Source organism: Oryx dammah, unplaced genomic scaffold, assembly GCF_014754425.2.
Source record: "Oryx dammah isolate SB20612 unplaced genomic scaffold, SCBI_Odam_1.1 HiC_scaffold_28, whole genome shotgun sequence".
Taxonomy (NCBI): Eukaryota; Metazoa; Chordata; class Mammalia; order Artiodactyla; family Bovidae; genus Oryx; species Oryx dammah.
This window is the reverse complement of record NW_024070212.1, coordinates 48,252,745-48,275,893: the sequence shown is the minus strand read 5'-3', so window position 1 is coordinate 48,275,893 and position 23,149 is coordinate 48,252,745. Positions and strand designations below refer to the sequence as shown.

The 23,149-nt window shown below is 47.1% G+C and overlaps 1 protein-coding gene across 2 annotated transcripts in view; it reads right to left on the bottom strand.

Annotated features, from left to right (window-relative positions):
• The window catches only part of BCAR3 (BCAR3 adaptor protein, NSP family member), a 130,461-nt gene that overhangs the window by 39,092 nt on the left and 68,220 nt on the right, over window positions 1-23,149 (bottom strand). The window contains exon 1 of one of the 2 annotated variants that reach the window (XM_040232285.1): window positions 16,879-20,203. The exons of the other annotated variant lie outside the window; for it this stretch is intronic. Coding sequence (XP_040088219.1) covers window positions 16,879-16,962 — 84 coding nt within the window. The 5' untranslated portion in view covers window positions 16,963-20,203. Of the gene's footprint in view, window positions 1-16,878; window positions 20,204-23,149 lie in introns of those variants that run through there. 2 annotated transcript variants of the gene reach the window in all.

Below are 23,149 nucleotides of genomic sequence, written 5' to 3'. Positions count from 1 at the left end.
TCGATAGAAGGCCCAGGTCACGAGAAGGTGTGCATACATGAGTGGAGACATCTTTGTGGGTCTCCAGAAATAAGTGGCAGAGGCTTCATTGATGGGGAGAATGCACAAGGGCCCTGCTATTTGCGGCGGAATCCATGAAAGTGTTAGTAGCTTGGTCGTGTCCAACTCTTTGCGACCTCATAGACTATAGCCCGCCGGGCTCCTCTGTCTATGGAATTCTCCAGACAAGAATACTGGAGTGGGTTGCCATTCCCGTCTCCAGGAGATCTTCCCGACCCAGGGAGGGAACCCAGGTCTCCTGCAACACGGGCAGATTCTTTACCACTGAGCCACCAAGGAATCCCTTAAGTCAGCAGATTTGGGGCATTAAAGTTGTTTGGACTTGATTTAAAGGGTCCACATGTTCCAAAGGGTCACGGTATTCTACAGATAAAATCCAAAGGCCAGAAATGTCCTCCTCCATCTGGCCGTGAGCTCCCTTTCTGAGGTGCACTGACCGGGGAACCCGGTCACTGGGACCTTCCCCAACTTCCCAGACACACAGTCTCTCACATCCCTCCTCCGTGCTCTCGTCCTGTAAACAGCAACCCCTCCGTAAGTGCCGCTGTGCAGCCTGGTTGGAGCCCAGGCTGGCGAATGGGGAGAGGCTAGAGGAGAGACGGATAAGCAGGCAGGGCCTTGAAGGCCACACTGAATTAGTCTGATTACATCCAAGGGGCAGGGGACCCACTGTCACACACTGCACAGTGGGGCCAAGGCTCTCTGCCAGGCTTGAGCTCCTGGGGGCCGGAGGCCATGGCTCATTAGTCTCTGGCTCCCTGCTTGCCTTCTTGCCCTCCATGTGACAGCTTCCTTGTCACTGGGTGGGGAGAAAAAGAAAGAGTTTGAAGGCTGGTCAAGAACAGGTGATGAAAAACAGGCATAGGTCAATGGAACGCAATAGAGAGCCCAGAAATGAACCCACGCTTTTATGGGCAATTCATCAACAACGATGGGGGCAAGAATACACAGTGGGGGAAAGTCAACCTCTTCAATAAATGGTGTTGGGAAAACTGCAGTTACGTGTAAAAGAATCAAATGAGACTCCTTTCTCATACCACATACAAAAAACTCAAGATGGATTAAGGACTTAAATGTGAGACCTGAAACTATAAAAACTTCTAGAAGAAAACACAGACAGTGCACTCTTTGACACCAGTCTTCATAATTTTTTCCTCCTCAGGCAAGGCAAACAAAGGCCAAACCAATGGGACTGCATCAAACCAGAAATCTTTTGCACAATGATGGAAACTATTAACAAAATAAAAAGGTCTCCTGCTAAATAGATATTTGAAAACAATATATCTGATAAGGGGTTAATATTTTAAATATACAAAGAATTCATACAACTCAAGAGCAAAAAAAACAAACAACCTGACTTTTTAAAATGGGTAGAGGATCTAGATAAATATTTTTCCAAAGAAGACCTAATAGATGGCCAACAGGCACGTGAAAAGATGCTTACCATCACAAATCATCAGGGAAATGTAAGCCAGAACCACAATGAGATATCACCTCACACCAATCAGAATGGCTATTATCAAAATGACAACAGATAATACAAGTTAGAGAAAAGGGATTCCTGGTGCACTATTGGTGGAAATGTAAATGGGTATAGAAGCTGTGGAAAACAGTACAGAGACTTCTCAAAAATTTTAAAACAGAACTACCATAAGATTCAGCAATTCCACTCCTGGATATTTATCTGAAGACAACAAAAACACTAACTGGGAAAAAATTATGCACCACTGTGTCACTGCAGTGTTACCTACCATAGCCAAGATACGGAAGCAATCCAAGCGCCCATCAACAGACAAGCGATAAAGAAGACGTGGCATATACACACAATGGAGTGTAACTCGGCCATAAAGAAAGAAACCTTGCCATTTGTGACAACGTGATGGACCCAGAGGGTCTCATGCTAAGTGCAATAAGTCAGGAAAAGACAAATACCACAGAATTTCAGTTATACGTGGAATCTAAAAAACAAAACAAGGGACAAACATAACAAACCAGAAACAGACTCACAGATGCAGAGACAAACAGAAGGGAGTAGGGTTGGGGGAGGAGATAAATAGGTGAGGAAGATTAAGAAGTACAAACTTCCAGTTGCAAAATAAATGAGTCAGGGGATGAAATGTACAGTGGGGGGAATACAGTCAAGAATTACGCAATATATTTGTATGCTGACAGATGCTAACTAAACTTATCATGGTAATCATATGAATGTACAGAAATATCAAATCGTTACGCTACATAATAGGAATTAACATAGTGATATATACATCAACTGTACTTCAAAAACAAACAAACTCATAGGAAAAAAAGATCAAATTTGTACTTACTAGAGGTCAGGGTCAGGGGAGGGAGAATTGGATGAAGGCAATCAGAAAGTTCAAGATAAATAAGTTCCAGGGATATATGTACAACATGATAAATTAATATTGCTTCGATATTATTGCCTGGGAAATCCCATGGAGAGAGGAGCCTGGCAGGCTACAGTCCATGGGGTTGCAAAGAGTTGGACACGACTGAGTGACTGAACACATACGCATGTATGTTACAAATGTTAACACGTATGTTGAGAGAGTAAATCCTGAGTTCTCATCACAAGGAAACCAAATACATTTTTTCTATTTTTTTTTATCTATACAAGATGATAGATGTTCACTAAACTTACTGTGATAATCATTTCATGATGTATGTAAGTCAAATCATTATGCTGTACACTATATAGTTCTGTATGTCAATTATATCTCAATAAAACTGGAAGAAAAAAAAGAACAGATGATCTTGGCCACCTTTCTAGACTTCTCTTAACCTGCATATGTCAATTATATCTCAATAAAACTGGAAGAAAAAAAAGAACAGATGATCTTGGCCACCTTTCTAGACTTCTCTTAACTTGCATCTGGGGATATCAGTACCCACTTCACTGGGCTACCTGACCTCATGTACCTGGCATTTAAAAAAAAAGAAAAGGACCTGGCAGCTTGCCTAGTACATAGTATATGCGCATATGGAACAATGTAGAATTTGAAGCCCCTTTAAAGATGCCTCTTAGCTACAAAAATAGAGTTGCTTCACCCACTAAAGAATTTTTTTTAAAAAAAGAATTATACAATCCATCAGAAGGTTTTAGAGATATCTGGTCTTTGAGAATTTAGCTCTAATGGAGTAAAAAAGCTAGGAGTTGAAACTACCAATTTCTACTCAGGTGTAGGTGTGTTTATTCTGTTCATTTCAGTTCCAAGTTAATAGTTGCTGGGTTTTTGAGTGCTGCTAAATGCTTCCATCTGTGCAGAGTGACGTTGATCACCTGTAAGAAGGCACCGTCCCTTGGTGGCATGTGTCTCCGTATGAACACACACGTGCAGTTTGCTCCAGCCAGTCACACGTCCACACCACGCAGGACAGGGAAGCAGCCTGAGGGTGCAGGGAAGCTGTGTGTTTTGTGCAAGGGCTGAGAGGTCCTGGTACAGAGATGACGTGTCCTTTGGGGCCCAGGCGGCTTAGTCATCAACATGTTTTTTTGTTGAATTTTTAAGATTGGGATGATTTTCTAGTCATTCATTCTATGATCAAGGTTGGGAATTGACTTGCTTAAGATAAAAAGGGAGGATGGACAGGAATGTGCACAAGAAAAGAGGAGCGAGGGAGTGAAGAAGGAGGGAGGGAGTTTCTGGGCTATTCTATCCTAGTTTAGAACATCAGGCCACAACAGCCAGAAAGCTATCAGGCTCTCAAACAAAAGTCTCTTTCTTCTGCACAGGGATGATTTTCTCAGCTGAGGAAGAGATCCACAGCAGTCCAGGCTGCTCGTCAGGTTCAACCAAAGAAGTCCACAGGTCACGTTTCTCCAGAAGTCTCATCCAGAAATTACGATCACGAACAAAAGTATCAGTCTCACTGCAAGTAAAACTGGTCTCATTTCTGAGCAAAGACGATGTCCTCTGATGAGCTGGTGGGAAACCCCTCTGGGTCTGCCATGCACTGTCCCTAAGTTGGCTGGAGCCAGGGCAACACAGGCGTCCAGGTAAACAGACCCTCATCTGAAATGCGCTGAATCCCTGCATGTGATGATGTGAGGGCTGCACCATTTGGATCCCTAACGAATGCTGTAAACACACGAAGAGGTGGAGCTCCCCTACCTTGGAAAAGCCATGCTGTCGATCACCTTTACTGGACTATTCTGAAGCCTCACCAAGGACTGTCTTATAAAGTAAATCCACCTAAAAATAAGACACTTTGGAGACTTCAGAAACTCAGCGCCTTTGAACCACTGCTTTGGGCTGAATTTTAAGCAGTGGGCCAGTTTATAACCACATTCCAAAGTATATCAAGGGCTTTCAGAGATCCAACTGGTATTTTTACCACTGAAAACCAGCATAAATTGATCATGAAGGCACGGAATGAATAAATCCCAATTACTTCTGCACTCTTAACCTTAACCACAGGCTGAAAAACAAAAACCCACTTCTCCACCAGTTTCAGGCCCAACAATTTTTAGTACAAACCCTCAGCTGTTTCAATCCGAGGTAGAATGGAAGGAAACGAGATGGTGCTTGTTGGCAATCCTAAGACCTTGAAATGAAACAATTCATATACTGGTTTCTGGGTCACCTTTGATTGACACTTGCTGGCCTTCCCAGAAATATTTTATTATAATCCAAAAATAAGTGAAGAAAAGCTTGAATTACTAATTCAACTTTTCCCACTGGGGTGCTAGGTTAGTCAAATACAGTTTCTCACTCTAATAACTGACTAAAACCAAAAAGTCTCTACTTAAGAAAACACTTAATTTTGCAACTAAAAGTCCAAAGAGAAGAAATGTTAACTTCAAATTTTAAGTCCCCTATTTGGTAGGTAAAAGCAAAGAGTGCCATGGGCAGTTGGGCATTTTGGCCTGGCCCAGTGCAGTGGTGGGCACACAGTGGTGGCCTGGCCATTGGCTCAGGGACATGTGCGACACAGGAACATGATATCTAAGGAGGGGCCCTTCACGCACAGCCATCGAAAATTTGTACACAACCGTTGCCCGGCAGATGGCAATAGTGTCTCGGGGAAGCGGTGCCTTCTAATTCAGACAAAGGTACACTACAAGCTAGGTGGGAAAGGCCCCGGGCTGTCCCAGGGGCCTCTCGGCCTGTTTGGTGTTGGGCTCTTGACAAATGGGGATCTCTGGTCTCATTTGGGCCCCTTGCCTCTGAGCCCACTCTTCTCAATCCTGAGATTAAAGCTCAGTGAAGCAGTCTTTGGGGGCAGCTTCCTAACCCACACATACTTCATCCTATTGGCCAGAGTTCTGTAGAAACAAGCAGGTAGTCTTAAGAACTTGATAGTCACTGGAACACTGTGCCTCCAATGAAACTCAAGGACTTCCCGAGTGTGGACTGTGCTCCTCCCCGGCTAGATCGGAGGGGAGATGCAGATGGGAGTAAGAAATACCCTATGGCCTGACCTGGGCTACAGCCTCTCTGAGGAGACGAGGCATCGGAAGGGAATGCACAGCAGTAAATCACATGATGGTCTGCTGAAATTCTCACTGTTCTCTGTCTTATTAGAGGTCAGCGAGGGCCCCTGGATCCTTCTGAGAAAGGAATCAGTGGCAAAGAGATTTCTGAAACACTTCACGTAATTTGATGCTAATGTTCAAGTTCCTGGGTGATACAAATTTCTCTTTTCTAAATCCTAGAAAGAATCTAATCTTCAGCAAAGATTCTACAGATGGGTTTTGATGCCGTTTTCCCATTTTATAATTAAACCTGAGTAATTTATCACACTTTACATCGTATCCTCCAGTGCCATTAAAAATGGATTTGTAATTTGCTGTTAAATTAAGATGCTTTATTTTTTTTTTCACTCTGGGTGATTTTCCTTTTCACAGACAAAGGATGAGACAGGGGCCATCAGATTCTTAACACAGAAAGGAAAATGCCAACAACACCCTCCCATCCCGCAGCCCAAGTCCAAGAGATTTCATTTTATTCATTATCAAACCTTATCAAAAGAGGCTCGGAAATCATGAATAAGAAACGTGAAGAGGATATCTGTGGACCTCTGTATTTATCAAGGTTCTGAGAAATTCCCACTAAAATTCTGCTTTCCATGTGTGTAAATGAAAAAGACTGTTTTCATTTTAATTTGTGCAGACTGGAGCCTTAAAGCGGCGTACCCACTAAGCAGGCAGCAGTAACTTAATCCTCCATTCCAAACTAATTACACTAGAATCATTCTGATTGGTACCCACGGCTCCCTTTGATGTTAAACTCCTGTTGCCTTTTATCCCCAATCATTCTCTGGGCAAGGCTTCCCCCCAACACCTTCCCATCCTGCTAGATCATGAAGCTATTGCTTTTGAAGTTCAATTTCATTTTGATGAAACACCAAGGGATTGAAAATTATTTCTCACTGAAGGAGACTGATTTTGGTCTGAAAACGGCAGGAGGAATTCTAAGTGTGACAGAATGCAGCACATCCAACAAGAAAATGGCTCTTCCTTCCTTCAAAAGGTTACTCACAGATGAAAGAACTCGCCCCGTGCTCTCACTACACTGTAAGAGCTCCCCACCACCCTCCACAACCCAGCCCCAGTGGGTTTGCCCATCACGTTTCTTACCCTTTTGACAAAGCATTATTTACTCAGGGGCTCACTCAGTGCTCAGCTCCAAGGGGGTCTCACCTTTCTCTGGTAATAGACACACTGAAACACGATGAGATTTTCAACATGCCATTTGTTAGCATCCGGCCCTGCTGAAAGCTGCAGTGGGTACCCTCCCCTCTAGATCAAATTTAGATGATGGTTTCCTGCAGCAGACATCCAAGTAACCCCTGTGCGGCAGCCCTGTATTCTGGTTCCTCCCAGTGAGAAGTCGGATGTGCCCACACTTACAATGAAGGCTGGAGGTCCCTGGTCGCACTTAATCATTTATTGGGTCAGTGATATGAAGGGCTCCAAATAAAAGCCGAGTACCAGTTCAACTGATGAAAACCTCCTCTAACTGCTTTGCTCCCTTTAACCATGTCCTCAAGTGACTTCTGATAATAACCCCCTCTCTCATAGGGTTGGCACACAGGCTAAATAAGACAATGCAAGTGAAATATTAATCGCTCAGTCCGGCAGTGAGATTCCATTCAGTAAGAGGAGTGCTTTGTTAACAGCTATGGAGAATGGAAAGCAGACTTCCCTGGCTAAGGCAGACCCAGGACAAGGGTTTGGAGACCAACTGACCAGAGCTCAGGATGCAGAGAGAGCCAAACCAGAAACCTCACCACTGGTAACTCAAGCCTGTTAATTCAACCTCTTAATTCAAATTATCAGTGACTTGGAACACAGCCGTACACCAAATGGATGCCTTATTTGCTCTTGAAGAATATCAGAAAATAAAAGTCAATTCAAATACAATCCTTTACAAAAACAAACAAACCCCAAATCCAAATTCTATCCTTTCCTTACTTCACCTCAAATGAACGAGGCATTACTGAATAAACAAAATGCATTGTGACTGAAAGACACTAGGAGATGTAACTGGAAGAAAAGTGAGATATGCCAAACACGTGGAGAAAAATTCAAAGATTCAGAAAGCCTTTCAGTGTGGGGTGTGGAATAAATGACTTTCCAAATTCTCTCTTTCCAAAATAGCACATGACTAACAACTGTCTCTGAAAGTGCATTATATATCAGAGCTAAGTATATAGTAGGTTTTCAGTAAAACTAAATGATTCATCACAAAATGGGTTTTGGCCAAGCATCAACGTTATGGTTATGGTTTCCAATATACAAGTCACATGCATGCCACTTTAAAGGTATATATTTCTCTCAGAGGAATTCAAAGGCCTTGACACCCACATAACTCATCATTTAAACACACACACACACACACACAAACACCATGTTAGATGCCATGGGCAGGATCAGGGAAACAGCAGCTGGACTTAGAGGAACAAGACACCTGAAACAATACAACTCATATCTCATGAATCATACAATGTCCTTGGAGTTAAAGAGGCAGCAAGAATAAGTATATCTCACAACAGAAAACATGACCAAGGCCGTGAATTTTCGAGACTCGCTTAGACTTTTGCAGTAAAGGATTGCCTGAAAACTAGAATCCAAGTCTCCTAAAATATACAAAGAACTAAACATGTTTAGTCTGTACAGAAAGGACATGGGGAACATGAGGGCTGTGTTGACATATACAAAGGTTTGAGGTGTTCTCAATACTCTTCCCTGGCAAATCCCATGGACGGAGGAGCCTGGTAGGCTGCAGTCCATGGGGTCGCCAAGAGTCGGACACGACTGAGCAACTTCACTTTCATGTTTCAGTTTCATGCACTGGAGAAGCAAATGGCAACCACTCCAGTGTTCTTGCCTGGAGAATCCCAGGGGCGGCAGAGCCTGCCTGGCTGCCGTCTATGGGGTCGCACAGAGTCGGACACGACTGAAGCGACTTAGCAGCAGCAGCAGCAGCAGCATCCTAAGATGACAGATCACACATTCTTGGTTCAACTCCATAGAGAAGTGAATGCAGACTCCCTCCTGTCTTATTTCTAGGTGTCTATTCATACCAACTAATTTGGCCTCAAATAGACATGCTGGAGGGGGAAAAGCATGCATCTGAAGGGTTTACACCCATTTAACTGAGGAATAATAAGAGCTGGACATTGCAGGGCACAGATTCTGACTCAATACAAGGAACAACTTTCTAGTAATTAGAGCTTTCAAATGTGGGGATGTATTGCCTTTAGGGTACAGTACACCTCCCATCTTAGGAAATGTCAAATAGAAGGGTAATGAAATGACCTCCTATGAAGTTTCAGGGCCAGATGACCAGTTAGGAAGTTATTGCAGAATTCCAAGCAGTAACAGGTAATGAGGGACTTTCCTGGCGGTCCAGTGGTTAAGAATCCACCTTCCAATGCAGGGGAAGGAGGGTCGATCCCTTGTTGGGGAAGTAAGATCCCACGTAACCTCAGGGCAAATAAGCCCACGTGCCGCAACTATAGAGCCCATGGGCTCTGGAGCCCACACTCCACAAAGACCCCTCGTGCTGCAACTAAGACCTGATGCAGCAAAAATTTGTTTTTAAATTTTAAAAATAAAATGGTAAATAAATATTGTTAAAAAAACAGACAATGAGACCTAGACTAGTACAGTGCTGGTGGCAGAGAAAGGAGGAAGGGGCATATAAGAGAAGAGTTTAGGAGTAAAGTCATGAAGACTTATAACTGATTAGACATGGAAGATGAAGAGGGAGAAGAGACATGGGGGCTACTGGAAGATGACTGAGCCGGCAACTCCAGTGCAGAAGCAGGAGCTGGGGGCAAGTCTGTGGAGGAAGATGTACATCCTGAGCTGTCTGGATGGAGTGGCTCACCAGGTGCGGAGAAGGGCTTGTGAATCCTCAGTGCAGAGCGGGTGTGCTGTCTCCAATGCCCCCTAAGATATGAGTTACAAATGGAATGTGAGAAGAGGGCAGGGGACACCGGCTTTTAAGAGACAGGCTAGAAAGAGAAGCTGAAGGACAGGTGTCTTAGTCCCTTTTAGCTCCGGTAAGAAAAATATCACAGACTGAGTGGCATAAGCACAAAACACTCTTTCTCACAGTTATGGAGGCTGGAAAGTCTAAGATCAGGGCACTGGCAGACTCAGAGGTTGATGAGAGAGTGCATCCTCCTTCATAAATGGCCATGTTCCTGCTGTGTCCTCGCTCCCTTTTATTTATAAGGGCACTAATCCCAATCACCAAAGCACCACCCTCCTGACCCAATCACCTCCCCAAGGGGCCACCTGCTAATACCATCATAATCAGGGTTAGGGTGACAACATGAATGGGGGGGGGTGGCAGACACAAACATTCAGTCCATACCACCACAGTATGATGGGTCGGGAAGGATCTAGGAGGAATAAGCAGAGTGTACTGTCCTAGAGGTTGAAAGCAGACTTCCAGGAAGGGACGGCCAACAGTGCCAAGGGCAGCAGAGAGTTCCAACAGCATCAGAGCTGGACAGCAGCCACCGGACTTGGCGAGGACAGGCCGCTGGTCAGGTCAAAGGGGGCTGAGTGGCCAATGGGAAGTGAGGAAGCAGAGACTGTGTTAACCAGCTCTCCGGATGGAGGAAGCCAGGGACCAGGAAGGAAGACATCGAAATGATGATTACTTTTAAAATAGGGAGGACTGGAGCTAAGAGGAAAGTGCTGGTAAAAGGGACAGACTGAAGGAGCCTGAGGATTCTTTGGGAAAGGGGGTGGTCATGGGCACAGGTGGCAGGGCGGGCCGTGGACTGGAAGAGGGACATTTCATCCTCGGAGGATGCAGGCAGGAAGCGAGGATCATGGATTCACACACGGAGAGAGCTGCAGCTTGTGGGGGCAGCAGTAGAGACGGAAAAGTATCCTGCCTGATGGTCTGAGCTGCTGCTGTGGAGTTAGAAACAGGATCTTACTATGTGTGTTAGAAACAGGCTTAAAGAGAAGCTGGAGGGAGGAAAATATGAGTGAGCTGAGCAAGGACAAGCAGAGCTGATGGGAGGCTTCAAGGACAGCAGCATGAGTCAGGGGAGACTCTGGTTACACTCCTTAAAGTCATCCTGCACACAGGAGGCTGACATCCAAACCTTCACCCACTCCCCATTCTAAGCGTGCACGGGCTCCCCGCTGCCCTGTACCATCTGTGGGCGGACCTCTTCTCTGGCCTCATCTCCTTCCACTCCTTAGCTTCAGCCTGAAGTCCCGTGTTGACGTTCTTTTTCTCCCCGGGGGTGTCTTCCTCCTACCACTCCTTTAAGACTTGCCCAGCGTTACCACCTCCAGGAAGTTCCCTGACCCCAAATTGGGTTAATCCCTCTGCCCAGCATTTCACATTGTGCTGTGACTTCTCCCTGCCCCTGCATCACCATGTACCTTGGAGAGAGCTGCCTGCATGCCTGTTTCCCTGACCGGACACAGAATTGCTCCTTTAGGACAGAAACTTGCACTGTCTCCCCAGCACCCACAGGCCCTCGAGACACATGCTGGGCATGGGGGTGGGGAGAGTAGATGAATTCTGAGTGGGAGGTTGGCTCAATGGTCCCTCAAATCCCAACTAGAATTAAACAATGCTAGCTTTTTGGTTCTTTGTGTGCATGTGCTTTTGTAAAAATCCACACATATTAGAGTGGACACTGGGAAGAGTTCTCCACACAAACTGAAAGACTGATCATAGCTCTTTCATAAGCTAGAAAAATAGGCTGTGACATTCTCATGGCTGGAGCCAGATCCCAACAGTAGCTCCGGGGCTGTGGACACACCCTGAAAATCCAGATGTGGTCAGGGATGCTACAGGAGTGTCCACCCCAGGAGGCACTCCCCACCTCTCCAAACCAGGACAGCCCAAGTCTCCTCTGATACCCCCAGGGATGTCCAAAATGTGCATCGGCTGGAAGGCCCCACATCTGTCTTTGAAGACATCTTTAAGCCCAGCAACAGAGGCCTGAGCCCTCCGTGTACTGCCCACTCGCATATGGTGCGTGATGACCTTTGTGGCCCAAGTGCCCCCACTCACCAGCATCCTCCCCAGAGTCAGGCACAGCCTCATCTATCTGCTGTCCTGGAGGTACCGCCTCGCTAACAAAATTTTCCCAGGATCCCAATCTCATGTCTGCTTCCCACCCACGTCTCTCCAACAAAAACAAAGGTCTCGGCCAGGATCCAAGCTCCAGGGTCTGTGGTGCAGGGGGCTCTGGGACCCAGCCTCTGTCAGGCATGTCCTTCCCCTGGTACTGAAACCAGATTCCTGCAGCCTCCAGATGCCAAGGGAATACATTTAAGTTTCTTTAAAAAGCTGTGCTAGGCTTTTTTTTTTTTCCTTCCTTCCTTTGGAGGGCAGGAGAGAGAAATGAGCAACTACCAACCACCACAAGCAGGGGCTGAGTCACTTAGACATTTCCCCAGTGGTTTTTCTACCGCACACAGCGTGTGCTGATGGAGCAACAGCTCCACGACAAAGGCAACTGAGGCTACTGTCAACACTGGGACGTTTCCGCAGTATGCACACTGTCACAACAGCAGACAGACCAAGAGATGGGCCATGGGGACAATCGGCAGGACCTTCCCTCCATCATGCTCACTCTGATACAGAAAGGCAGCTCCCAATGAAAGCAAGCTCTGAGGACCCAACTCTCCAAGGATGGGCAGTTGAGAGACCTCAGGCTATAATGTATATTCATAGAGAGGCTGTGGATACTTTTTTCAGGGATAAGGGAAATGAGCTAAAACAAAGCAAAATGCAATACCACAATTTAAGCACTTCCCACTACACGGAACTTCGTGGCTACAAAGACAGTCACACCTCCGTACGGGAACATTTATGCTTAAAATCCACTGCCTTCTAACAATAACTTCTTGTTGACTAGACCAGTGCCACTGGACTTAGTGAGTGGTTAGCTGAGACTTACTGATTCATTCATCCTCTGATTCCCTACTCCAGCCTCCCTGTTAATGTTCAGAAAGGTGAAATTAAAAGACACTTGCTACCTGGAAGAAAAGCTATGACAAACCTAGACAGTGTCTTAAAAAGCAGAGACACTGCTTTGTCAACAAAGGTCTGGATAGTCAAAGCTATGGTTTTTCCAGCAGTCAAGTATGGATGTGAGAGTTAGACCATAAAGAAGGCTGAGCAGCACAGAACTGGTGCTTTTGGATTGTGGTGCTGGAGAGTACTCTTAAGAGTCCTTTGGACTGCAAGGAGATCAAACCAGTCAATCCTAAAGGAAATCAACCCTGGACATTCATTGGAAGGACTAATGCTGAAGCTGAAGTTCCAATACTCTGACCATCTGATGCAAAGAACTGACTCACTGGAAAAGACCCTGATGCTGGGAAAGATTGAGGGCAAGAGGAGAAGGGGGAGACAGAGGATGAGATGGTTGGAAGGCATCACTGACTCAATGGACATGAGTTTGAACAAACTCTGGGAGATAGTGAAGGACAGGGAAGCCTGGTGTGCTGCAGTCTCTGGGGTTGCAAAGAGTCAGACAGGACTGAGTGACTGAACAACAACAAATTCTGCACTTGCAAGGTTAACTCCTGTCTCTGGTTCCCCTGAAGTTTCTTGTACAATCACACCTACCTTCCTCAGAAGCAACCACTGATATGGTGGCAAGTTTCAGCTCCTGTTCCCCTGCCCACATGCAAGGAGAATCAGAGACAAGAGGGGCCAGAAGAAATGGGGGTCTGTCCCCATGGCCAGTTCCAGAAGCGGGCTCTATTGTGCTTCCCCTAAATTCCCTCTGCAGTTCTCTATGGACAGAAAGGTGGCCCGGCCACTGCCCCAGGAGGGAGATCTAGTATGTGAAGACCAGTTCTGTGTCTCCCTGAAGTCTCTCCTGAAAAGCTGAGGTTCATGCTATCCTTTCTCAACTGTTAACCGAAGTACTATCAGGGACAAAATTACCTTGTTCCATGTTCAGTGGTCTTCCTATGGTATTGGAGAAGACTTCCCTGGTGGCTCAGTGGTAAAGAATCTTCGTGCAATGCAGGAGCTACAGGAGATGCAGGTTTGATCCCTGGGTCAAGACGATCTCCTGGAGGAGGGCATGGCAACCCACTGCAGTATACTTGCCTGGATAATTCCATGGACAGAGGAGCTGGGTGGGCTACAGCTCATGGGGTCGCAAAGAGTTGGACATGACCACAGTGACTTAGCTCGCATGGAATTGAAGACAGGACATTGGGCTTGAGGCCACAGAAACCTGATTTCTACTCCTGGTTCTCCAATAAACGATTCTGGGGCAGGAAATTTCTCTGAGCCTTGGCCTCTCCTCTGTGGAAAAAAAAAAAACAATTGCCCTGCCTGACTCAGCTTGCCTTGAGACCCCAGTGAGATAACTCGTGAAGGAACTCAGAAAGCCTTTTGCAAATGTAACAGATGACACTGTGGACTAACGCTCTAGCCGGAAGTCCTTCAAAGGCAGGAACCTGCCTCAGTTGTCATTAATCACCTGCCGCCCCACCTAACAGTGCTTACACATGAAAAGGCTACAACATTCGACATTTGGGGATTTTCAAACTTGAATGTGCTCCACTAATGTCATGGATCTGGAATATCTTCACGGCGAACTCTTTTCTACTGGGTATAAGCAAAAACATCCATTCCTTTTCTTACTCAAGATGCAGTGGTCTTTTGTGAAATGAGTGCCTTATGTGAACCCTTCTGGGCTGTTAAAGCCATGACCCTTGACATGGCCTCAACTCTGTGAGCACCAGCAATGCCTGCATATCCTTGACTTCCTCTCAATTCCTGGCCTCCCAATTAATTCCTTTCCAGGACATTTGCATACAAGTCCACACGAGGCCCTTAAACACAAATGAAATTCTGCATCATCTCTGCAAATAAGATCTTATTCCCTGAAAGCGCCTGTGTGTTTGGTCTCCTATGTGATGAAGGAGCTTTTATATTTTTAGTTTTCTTCCCATACAACAAACACTATTAATAACATTCTACTTTCTCCAGAGATGATATGGATTAGACCAAATGGAAAGTTACCATGGCTACTGCAGTGTTATTTTTGGTATGAGAAATTCTTGCCAAGAGAAGCAGCATCCATGGTCAAGAACTGGAGCTTTATTTCCGCTTTGCTATCAGGCAATCAATCCCAATTTAATTTTGAAACTCTAATTACAATGGAAACTAATTATGAGCGGCAGGACCTGAAACCCCTAATTAAAGTGGGAGTCAGTAAAGCGATGCAGCATTATCTCTGGGGCAACACTGGCAGGAGGAGGGATTTAAGCACAGGGGCATTTTCTTTCCCAGGTAACTATCTAAGTAAGACAAGACAGGGAAATGCATACCAAGGGTCAATGGGGAACCTTGAGCTGGGTCTGAAGGTTTCAGGTTCTGCTGAGTGAGCAGATCAGGCCCTCTCTCTGGGCTATGACGATGCTACAAACTAGGGGTGGGAGAGGAAGCCCAGGTGGGAAGGAAGGTGTTTCCATCAACAGTCAGTCACCAGGAGTGACCGTGGTGGGGAAGCCAGAGGACAGTGACAAATAGGAGAATTGGATCATAAAGAAGGCTGAGCGCCAAATAAGTGAGGCTTTCGGATTATGGTGCTGGAGAAGACTCTTGAGAGTTCCTTGGACAGCAAGGAGATCAAACCAGTCAATCCTAGAGGAAATCAAGCCTGAATATTCATCGGAAGGATTGATGTTAAAGTTGAAGCTCCAATACTTTGGCCACCTGATGTGAAGAGCAGACTCACTGGAAAAGACCCTGATGCTGGGAAAGACTGAAGGCAGGAGGAGCAGGGGTGACAGAGGATGAGACAGTTGGATGGCATCACCGATTCAATGGACACGAATTTGAGCAAACTCCTGGAGACAGTGGAGGATAGAGGAAGCCTGGCATGCTGCAGTCCATGGGGTCGCAGAGTCAAACACGACTTAGCAACTGGACAACAGCAACCCCATGTTACTGTGGCCTTTCTGTGCAGGTCCTGGAGGAAATAACTGCAGAGGAACAGGGGTCTCCAAACAGAATCTCACCACCCAGACCTAGATATTTATGGGTTATTTCCTAATATACCAAATGCTGAGTTGCACTTTACTGAATTAGCAGAAGTTGGTTTATGGGAGGACTTCTATTAGAGGGTAAACCTACTGCCAATCCCTGACGTGCACGATTCCCTTTGGGACCTCCCAGTCTATCTCTGACAGCTTTAAAATACTGTTAATGGCATGACTTCATCTGCCCCACACCAGAACAATCCATATTTAGGCCAGAAACCACATGGCCCTCATCACCCCCACTGGGCTCCAGGATAGAAAGGCGCTTTCAAATGCGGAGGAAACACTTTTAACCTATGACTACTCACTCTCCTTCGAATCCCCTGACAAAGAGACAGAAACGAACTTTGCAGAATGGTTAGAAATCTACTCTGAACACTCCAAAAGAGCAGTAAAATATGAAGAAGCCTCTCCTCTTCTCAGTGTATACTTTTCTACAAAGGGCTCTTTCTGCCTTTAACAGGGTTTCCTATTAAATTCTCCTGTTGTAGCTTTCTCAACAGCACGGAATAAGTCAGTCCCTCAGAAGAGGGAGCTCTGCTGTCAGGGTGGGAAGAATTCCTTGAGAGCTTTCTTATTCCTATTTCCCATGAATAAATGAGGTCCCCTGTCCTGCCAGGGCCAACAGCATTTTCCCAAGGCAGACAAGCCCCCAGATCAACAACAGCCTGTACCAAACAGGATTCTTAAGTGTTGTCACAGGTGGGCAATAGAACAGAGGCTTGGTCTTGAAATAGTCAAATGAGGTTGAATATTTTTATCAAAATAAATAGTGTATTGACATATTACGCAAAACCTTGGGTACTGATGTCTTGTAACAAAGGTTAAAAACAGGAGCAGTAAAAAACAAGTTCTGAATGCGAAAATGTTTTGGAACATGACTTTGATTTCAAAGGAGATATTTGCTGGGTTTTGTACTTCTATAAGGGAGCAGCGGGGTAAGTGAAGAGAGGGGCTCAGCCATCTCACATTTATTACGAGCAAGGGAAGACAGGCAGAGACAGACAGAGAAGAAAGAAAAAATAGTCTTGAGCTACTTTGGTATAAAATTTCAGCCCAAGGAAATGGAAAGTCTCCCGAAACACAGAGCTTTCTTGCTAAGCAAGACAAGGTACCCCCTTCCGTGTGGCCCAATCCTGCTTGCAGGGGAGACATACCACCATGAGCTTGTGAAGATCCATCCGTCAGAGCAAGTGCCTCTGATTTCAGAGCCAGTGGGCTGCCAACTTTTCCTAGTGCTTTCAAGCCCTCCCAGAGAACTTTAGCTCTTCCTTATTTCTAACCACACCTACCTTGACTCCAAGGAAAGACCTGCGGTGATAGAAGCAGCATAGAGCGGCCGAGAGGGCACGGAAGGCGTTGCATTCCTTAGGCATCTCTCAATCTTCACTCCCTGGATCACACACTCTCTTTAGGGTTAACCGAGAGGGGTCTTGCGGCGTGACACCCCAGTCCTGCCGCAGCAGCTGTGCAGAGCAGGGAGGAGTGAGCGGCTCCTTCTCCCAGGCCGGGCTGGGACTTTCCCTCTTCGCTGAAGCCAATACGATCCACTCGCTCAATTCTGGCAGGCGGGTGTCCAGCCTGCCATGCACTCGGTGCCAGAAATCCTCATGTGACCAGACTCGCTTTCTGATGAAATTCTAACCTCTCTCAGAAGAGGCTTTGGGCTTTAACTGTCCCCTCAATTTAGAGACCCAGCAGAAATCATTATTCCCCCAGGGCTGAAGGCACCAGGCACTCTGCTCCTAGAGGCGGTGTCTGTTTGCCTGTCACCCCAGGACCTGGGCGTTCAAGAAGCACACATCGCACCACTCCGTGATGAGAGAGAGGCTCCTTTGAGACAAGGACCCGAAGGCGACCTGGGTGTGACTTTCCCCTGGGAGTGATGCTAGAGGTCCCGGGACTCTCCCGGACCACCCCCCAGAACTGTTTATTTTTAATTAGGATGCTCCTGGGCAGCCAGTTTGCAGCTGATAACGCTGGCACAGCCATCTCTATTGGCAAAGCAATATTGCCTTTTGGTGTTTAATTAGCAAGTCTGTCAGCAAACACCCTGCGTAGCCCTGCCCTCCCCACCTGGCTGTGCAGCAGTGTGTTGGGAGGATGGGGGACAGGCTGTGTGCCCTCTTTCAACCCAACTGTTTCTCTCACTCCCTTCCTTCACTTTAAATACTTCACTGTAACTGTTCACCCTGCCTAACCCAAATCCAAGGCATGAACCTCGCATCTAATACCACCAAGCTATTCTCCAGCACTTCTTAGGCCTCTACCCCTACCAAGAGCCCCCTGACACCTTAGCGGAAAGGAATTGCTTTTCTTCTTTCATTCCAGTCAGAGTGGATTCCCAACAATTCTTTTTTTTTTTTTTTAATCAAACCCAGATTTCTGCCTGTAGCACTTCCTCTCCTACGTTCCAAATATTAACTTTCTGTGGCTTCGGCCACTCAAAAATGGAATGTGTCCTGAAGCTTTCTAAAACTTCACACAGGCAGAAACTTGTAAGGAGGAAGAAACAGAACCTATTCAGTCCAGAAAGGAACAACACCAAATGAGGCATGAGGGAGGTATGAGAAATATCCAACAGGATTAGCCTCAAATCCCCAGGAGGCCTCGGCCTTTGGACTAGGTCAAGTCAGCCTGTAAAAATAGAGGATTGTTTGTTCGATGCCTGGTAAGCAGCTCCTGTGCTTGAATGAGGGCTCTGGAGAGTGACAGCCTTCATACTTCCCCGAAGGAGCAGAGGTTCAGCCTAATAAACACCTCGAACAGGGCATGGAGCTGTCATCACAGGAACAACCAGGGGGGCTGACTGCCTTTCTGGTCCTCCACTGTCTCCCCTCTCCCCCACCAGGATTCCAGGGCTCAGATGTGCTGCCCTGGGTCCTGGGAAGCCCACCTGAGACCTTGGAAGCAAACACCAAGGTTGGGAGGATTTGTGGGGTTTGGAGCTGCAGAGGCCCTTGGAGATGGCTCAGTTGGTGGGTCAGTACTGTCCCCTCAAGGTCTATGAACTGAAGCTATGAGGAGGCATTTTCTCTGTTTGCCCTCATTTCCATTAGATGGGGTTCAAAGGGTAATAGGTCCACATGAGTGGCCAGGGCCCAGGGCCCCAGCAGTTCTGTGGAGACGACTCATCCATCAGACTAAAGCCACCAAGTAAGGTGTCCGGTCTGCACCTGCCATCCCTCTTTGGCTGGAAAGGAGTAAGAAACTCATTGTCAGAGTAAGAAACTCCTCCAAAAGGCTAGAAAGGGACCATTCTCAGCTCAGGAAAAACAAGAGAAGCAGCTCCTTAAATCCTGAACAGAAATTCAGTGAGATTAGTCAGCCAAAGCCTCTGAATTTCAATACCCTACCCCCACTCCCAGAAAGCGTGAATGAAGTGCATTCCTGAAAGAAAATATACTTAAAAACACTCAGACTTATAAATTACATAGAATTATGTAGTCAGGTGCTCCAGGGCCAGGGTAAAAGCAGAACAAAAGACACGCAGGTCACTGCAGAATCGCAGATCTTGTCCCCTGAGGTTTTCCCTGTTTACGTAAAAAAAAAAAAAAGAACATCTCCAAAATGCACAAAGAATTGGTTCTGTCAGGATTAAAGAATGAGCTAATCTTATTAGGTAACTGTTTCCTAAGCACTTTTTATTTTTTTTGTTCCACACCAAAAATAATTTCTAAAACAGCACTCAAAGGTTTTAATCAATTTCCTCTTGAAACGGCCAAGGAGAGAGACTAAAATAACATGATGTTATTGCAACTAAAGATGATAACTGCATGAATTTGTAAAGTGCCCTTCACTGACTTGTTATGCTTTTGAAGTCTCCCATCCACACTGATCAATTCCCCCACATTCTTCCCACAATGATGATTATTCTAGTTACAAAGAAACAGAGGACCAGAATGGTGTGCCACTCAACAGAGAACAGACAAAGGACCCAGAACTCCAGCCTGTGCTTTTGCCAGAACCTAGTATCTGATCAACAAATAGAGTCTTCTAATGTCTTATAATTAAACTTGCCACACAGCTTCATGCAAACAGCTTGTGACCCGGGGCAGGGAGTCATTGCCTGATGATTTCCTACATGTGATTTGGGACCAGCCAAATTTGTATTCAGGGCTTTCTAAACACCATGCCCTTCTGGGCATGCAACCCCAGCAGCTGACAGAGGCGGGAGGCCAGGAGCAGGCAGCACAGAGCTCTGGGAACCCACCGTGCTCTCTAGCACCCCCTCTGGCTTCCTGGGAGATTCACTACTCAGCACCAAGAAAAACACCTGTTTAAAAAAAAAAAAGCCAGTGCTGGGCAGGCAGGTGAACCCTGAAAGAAAATCCTCCTGACCTCAGGTCAGATGCTGCCCATCCTGTCTGGGGAGAGGATTAGAGTAGACCAGAGGAAAGCTCCTGCACAAGCCATTCTTTCCTTGGGCAGCCCTAATACGAACCTGCCCTATGTAGTAACCATGGAAACAGGAGCTGCCTGCCAGTCATATTTCACAGACAAGGTTTCTTGCCGGCAGCAGCCCTCGGGCTGGGAGGGACTGAGAGGTGAACAGAGTCCCTTTCCCCAAGTGCCACAGTCCCCACTAGAAGATCAGCCTCCCTGTGAGGTAGGTGCCCTCTCTGACATGGAATGGCCGGGGTGGAGTGGGTGGGAGGCGGCGAGGTCTCCAAGGAGGAAGATATGCCTGCCAGGGACCTGCTTTTCCCTGTTTCAGGGCCACTGAGAACACAATGCTGCCCACACCTCCACTCCACTCCCCTCCCCTCCCTGGGGCCAGCCCAGAAGCAAGGCTTCAAGCCTCACACATAACACACACCAAGGTGTTCTCAGTTACTGTCAAGCAGCCCTGAGTACGGTGACACTGCCCAAGATGGGCAGCAGGCTGTGACTGGGGGCACTGGTCCAAGGCATGAGGCCTGGCTGGTCTCTGCCCACAGGGGACACACTCAGAACATCAGTCAAGAGATGAACAGCAGTCCACACACTGAGGTGCCTCACCTCCCTGGAAAGATCCATCCCTCCTGGCTTTTTGCCTCCACTAAACCCCAGCGATCCAGCTCTCAGTGAACCAAGACAGCCCTAAGGAGCTAGCGTGTAAGGCGTTCCTCCTGGGGTAGTGGAAGCAGGAAAGCAACCTGCACCGGCCCAATCCTAAGGACCCAGGGCCACCTTCTGCAGGCCCCGCTCCCTGAAGGGCATCCCACCCGGGCCCAGGCCCTGGGCAGGAAGGAGGCATGCTTATCAACAGCCCTGCTTCCCTGGCACTGGCCTGACCGTGTGATTCTGATCACAGTAACCAGGAGGCAAGGGGGTAGGGAGGGGCTGGGGGTCTAGGAGCACCCACCCTCCATAGGAGCCACAGGGCTGGAGGAGAACAGATGGGAAACCATTGAGGAAGGAGGCCCAAGGAAGAGGTCACCTCTCCTCACGCCAGACTCAGCAGCTACACAAGATGCCAAAGACAGTTCAACACATTTTCCTATAGGCAAACATGATTTAGTTCCTGCTCCAAAACGGAATGCAAACTGGACTTGGTGGGAGGAGGGCGGGAAGCGCTGGCCGAGTTCTTAGGGCCGCTTTGTGAGTCGCCGGCAAAGAGAGAGGAACACAGAGGGTGCATTTACAAGCATCTGCTGTGCACATCTCTCTCTGAGGGTTCCCTCAGAGTCCTCAAGGGGATGAAAGAGTATGGCTGTGAAATGGTCTCTATCCGGAAGCAGTATTGATCCGCTCAGCACATCAACAAAGAGGCAGTATTCACAAACAGATTTCTCTCTCTACTGAGGCTTCTGTCCCCTCCACAAAGCTAGTTTCTCTAACAGGCTACTGAAATTGTATAACTGATAACGTGAAGCACAATCAGGTGAGAGCACCCAGCCCTGACTGCTTTCTTGAACCATCGCATACAATCTTGTCCCATACATCCCTCCACCAACACCATCACCTATTTCCTGACACACCCCCAGAAATCCTATGTTAGGCAAGCTCAACTTTCTGTTTTTAGCATTTAGGCAAAATTAAAAGAACATGCACGAGGCACAATTCCAGCCTTTCAAACAGCAGATTCAGACTTTCTGGCCGTCTCAGCCTTCTTTGAGAGTCTATGAAAACCATGGACCCTCCTCTCAGAACAAAAGGCATATATTGTGATGTTCAACATACAATTTCGGGGGATTCCTTGCCCTCTGAAGCCCATCCTTACACCCCTGGGAGTTTGACTCATCTGAGATGATCCGCCAACCACCTCCCAAGCTTCCTTCCATCCTACACTCGCTGTGTGGGCGTTGCACGCAGAGCCCTCATTTGTTCTCCTGTCATTGTAGCTCGACTTTCTTCGCTGTATGCTTCTCTCTTTCCCCTTCGAGCAACTCACAGTGACCACAAAAGCCCCTCAGAGATCCCCCACCCCCATGTAGAGTGCTGCAGAAATGGCCAGAATGTGCAAAGGCTCCAACCAGATCCAGCCACACTGGCTCCCATCTCGGCTGCCACTGGCTCGCCCCTCTCACAAGCACTTCTGCAAAATGCATCTGCCAAAACAGCTTCAAGACATAGCACGTTTCAGGCGCCGCTGGGAGGTGGCAGGCTAGAGGGAAAGGAGGGTGGGTTCAGGTCTTTGTTGTACCACTAGCAAGCTGGGTAACCATGGGAAATTTCTTAACCTCTCTGAGCCCTAGTTTCCTCCTCCAACTTACCAGTTTTTTTTTTTTTTTTTTTGGAGGATTCAGTGAAATAGGAGATAAAGAGCCTGGCAAGACAGACTAGACACTCAGCCAATGTGTGCTTTCTTGCCCTCCAAAGGAAGGGCTCACAAAACCTGTCCCCCCAGACCATTCTTCCCTCAGGGCACACACCCAGCTGCATCCTAAGTCTCCTGCCCCTAACCCAAGGGGCAGGCCACAGGAGCCATGCCCTGCAGGGACAGTGTGGACAGCAAAGGCCTGTTGACTGGCCCCAGCTGGTACACAGTAGCTCTTAAGACTTGAAGGCCAGGAAACAACGAGAAGGAGTTTAGGGCTTCTTTAGCCATGAGATATTTTTTAGCCTTCAAATTTTAAGATCACATATTAAAACTGCACATATGGTTTGAATCACATTTGCTCAGATAGCTCAGATGATTTTCTATGCCAGAGTCTCTGTCACTTGGGGAGTTGTTTTAACACACAGCCTGTGAGTCCACAGCATCTGCCCACTTGGCCCTCACCCAGGGGGACTCCTGGGTCCACCCGCAACTACCACGCTCTCCATGTCCCACCACTGTCCCAGCCAGTCTGAGTGGGGGTCCCGGGGCCTCTCCTTTCCCACTGTCTCCACATCAGGTGGACCACAGAGCTGGGCTTCACCAGGATGCCCTGCCTGATGCTCCTCTAACCTCCCCCACTGCCTGGCCGTCCAGATACTTGTCCTGAGGCCAATCCTTCCACATGTATCTAGAGTCCCCAGAAGGGCCATCTCCCATGTGCCTGACTCTTTCATACTTTACCAGCCCATGTAACTGAGTACATGGATGCCAACCATTTCCAGAATTAGAAGTATGTCTGGAACAGCCCTTCCTTGGAT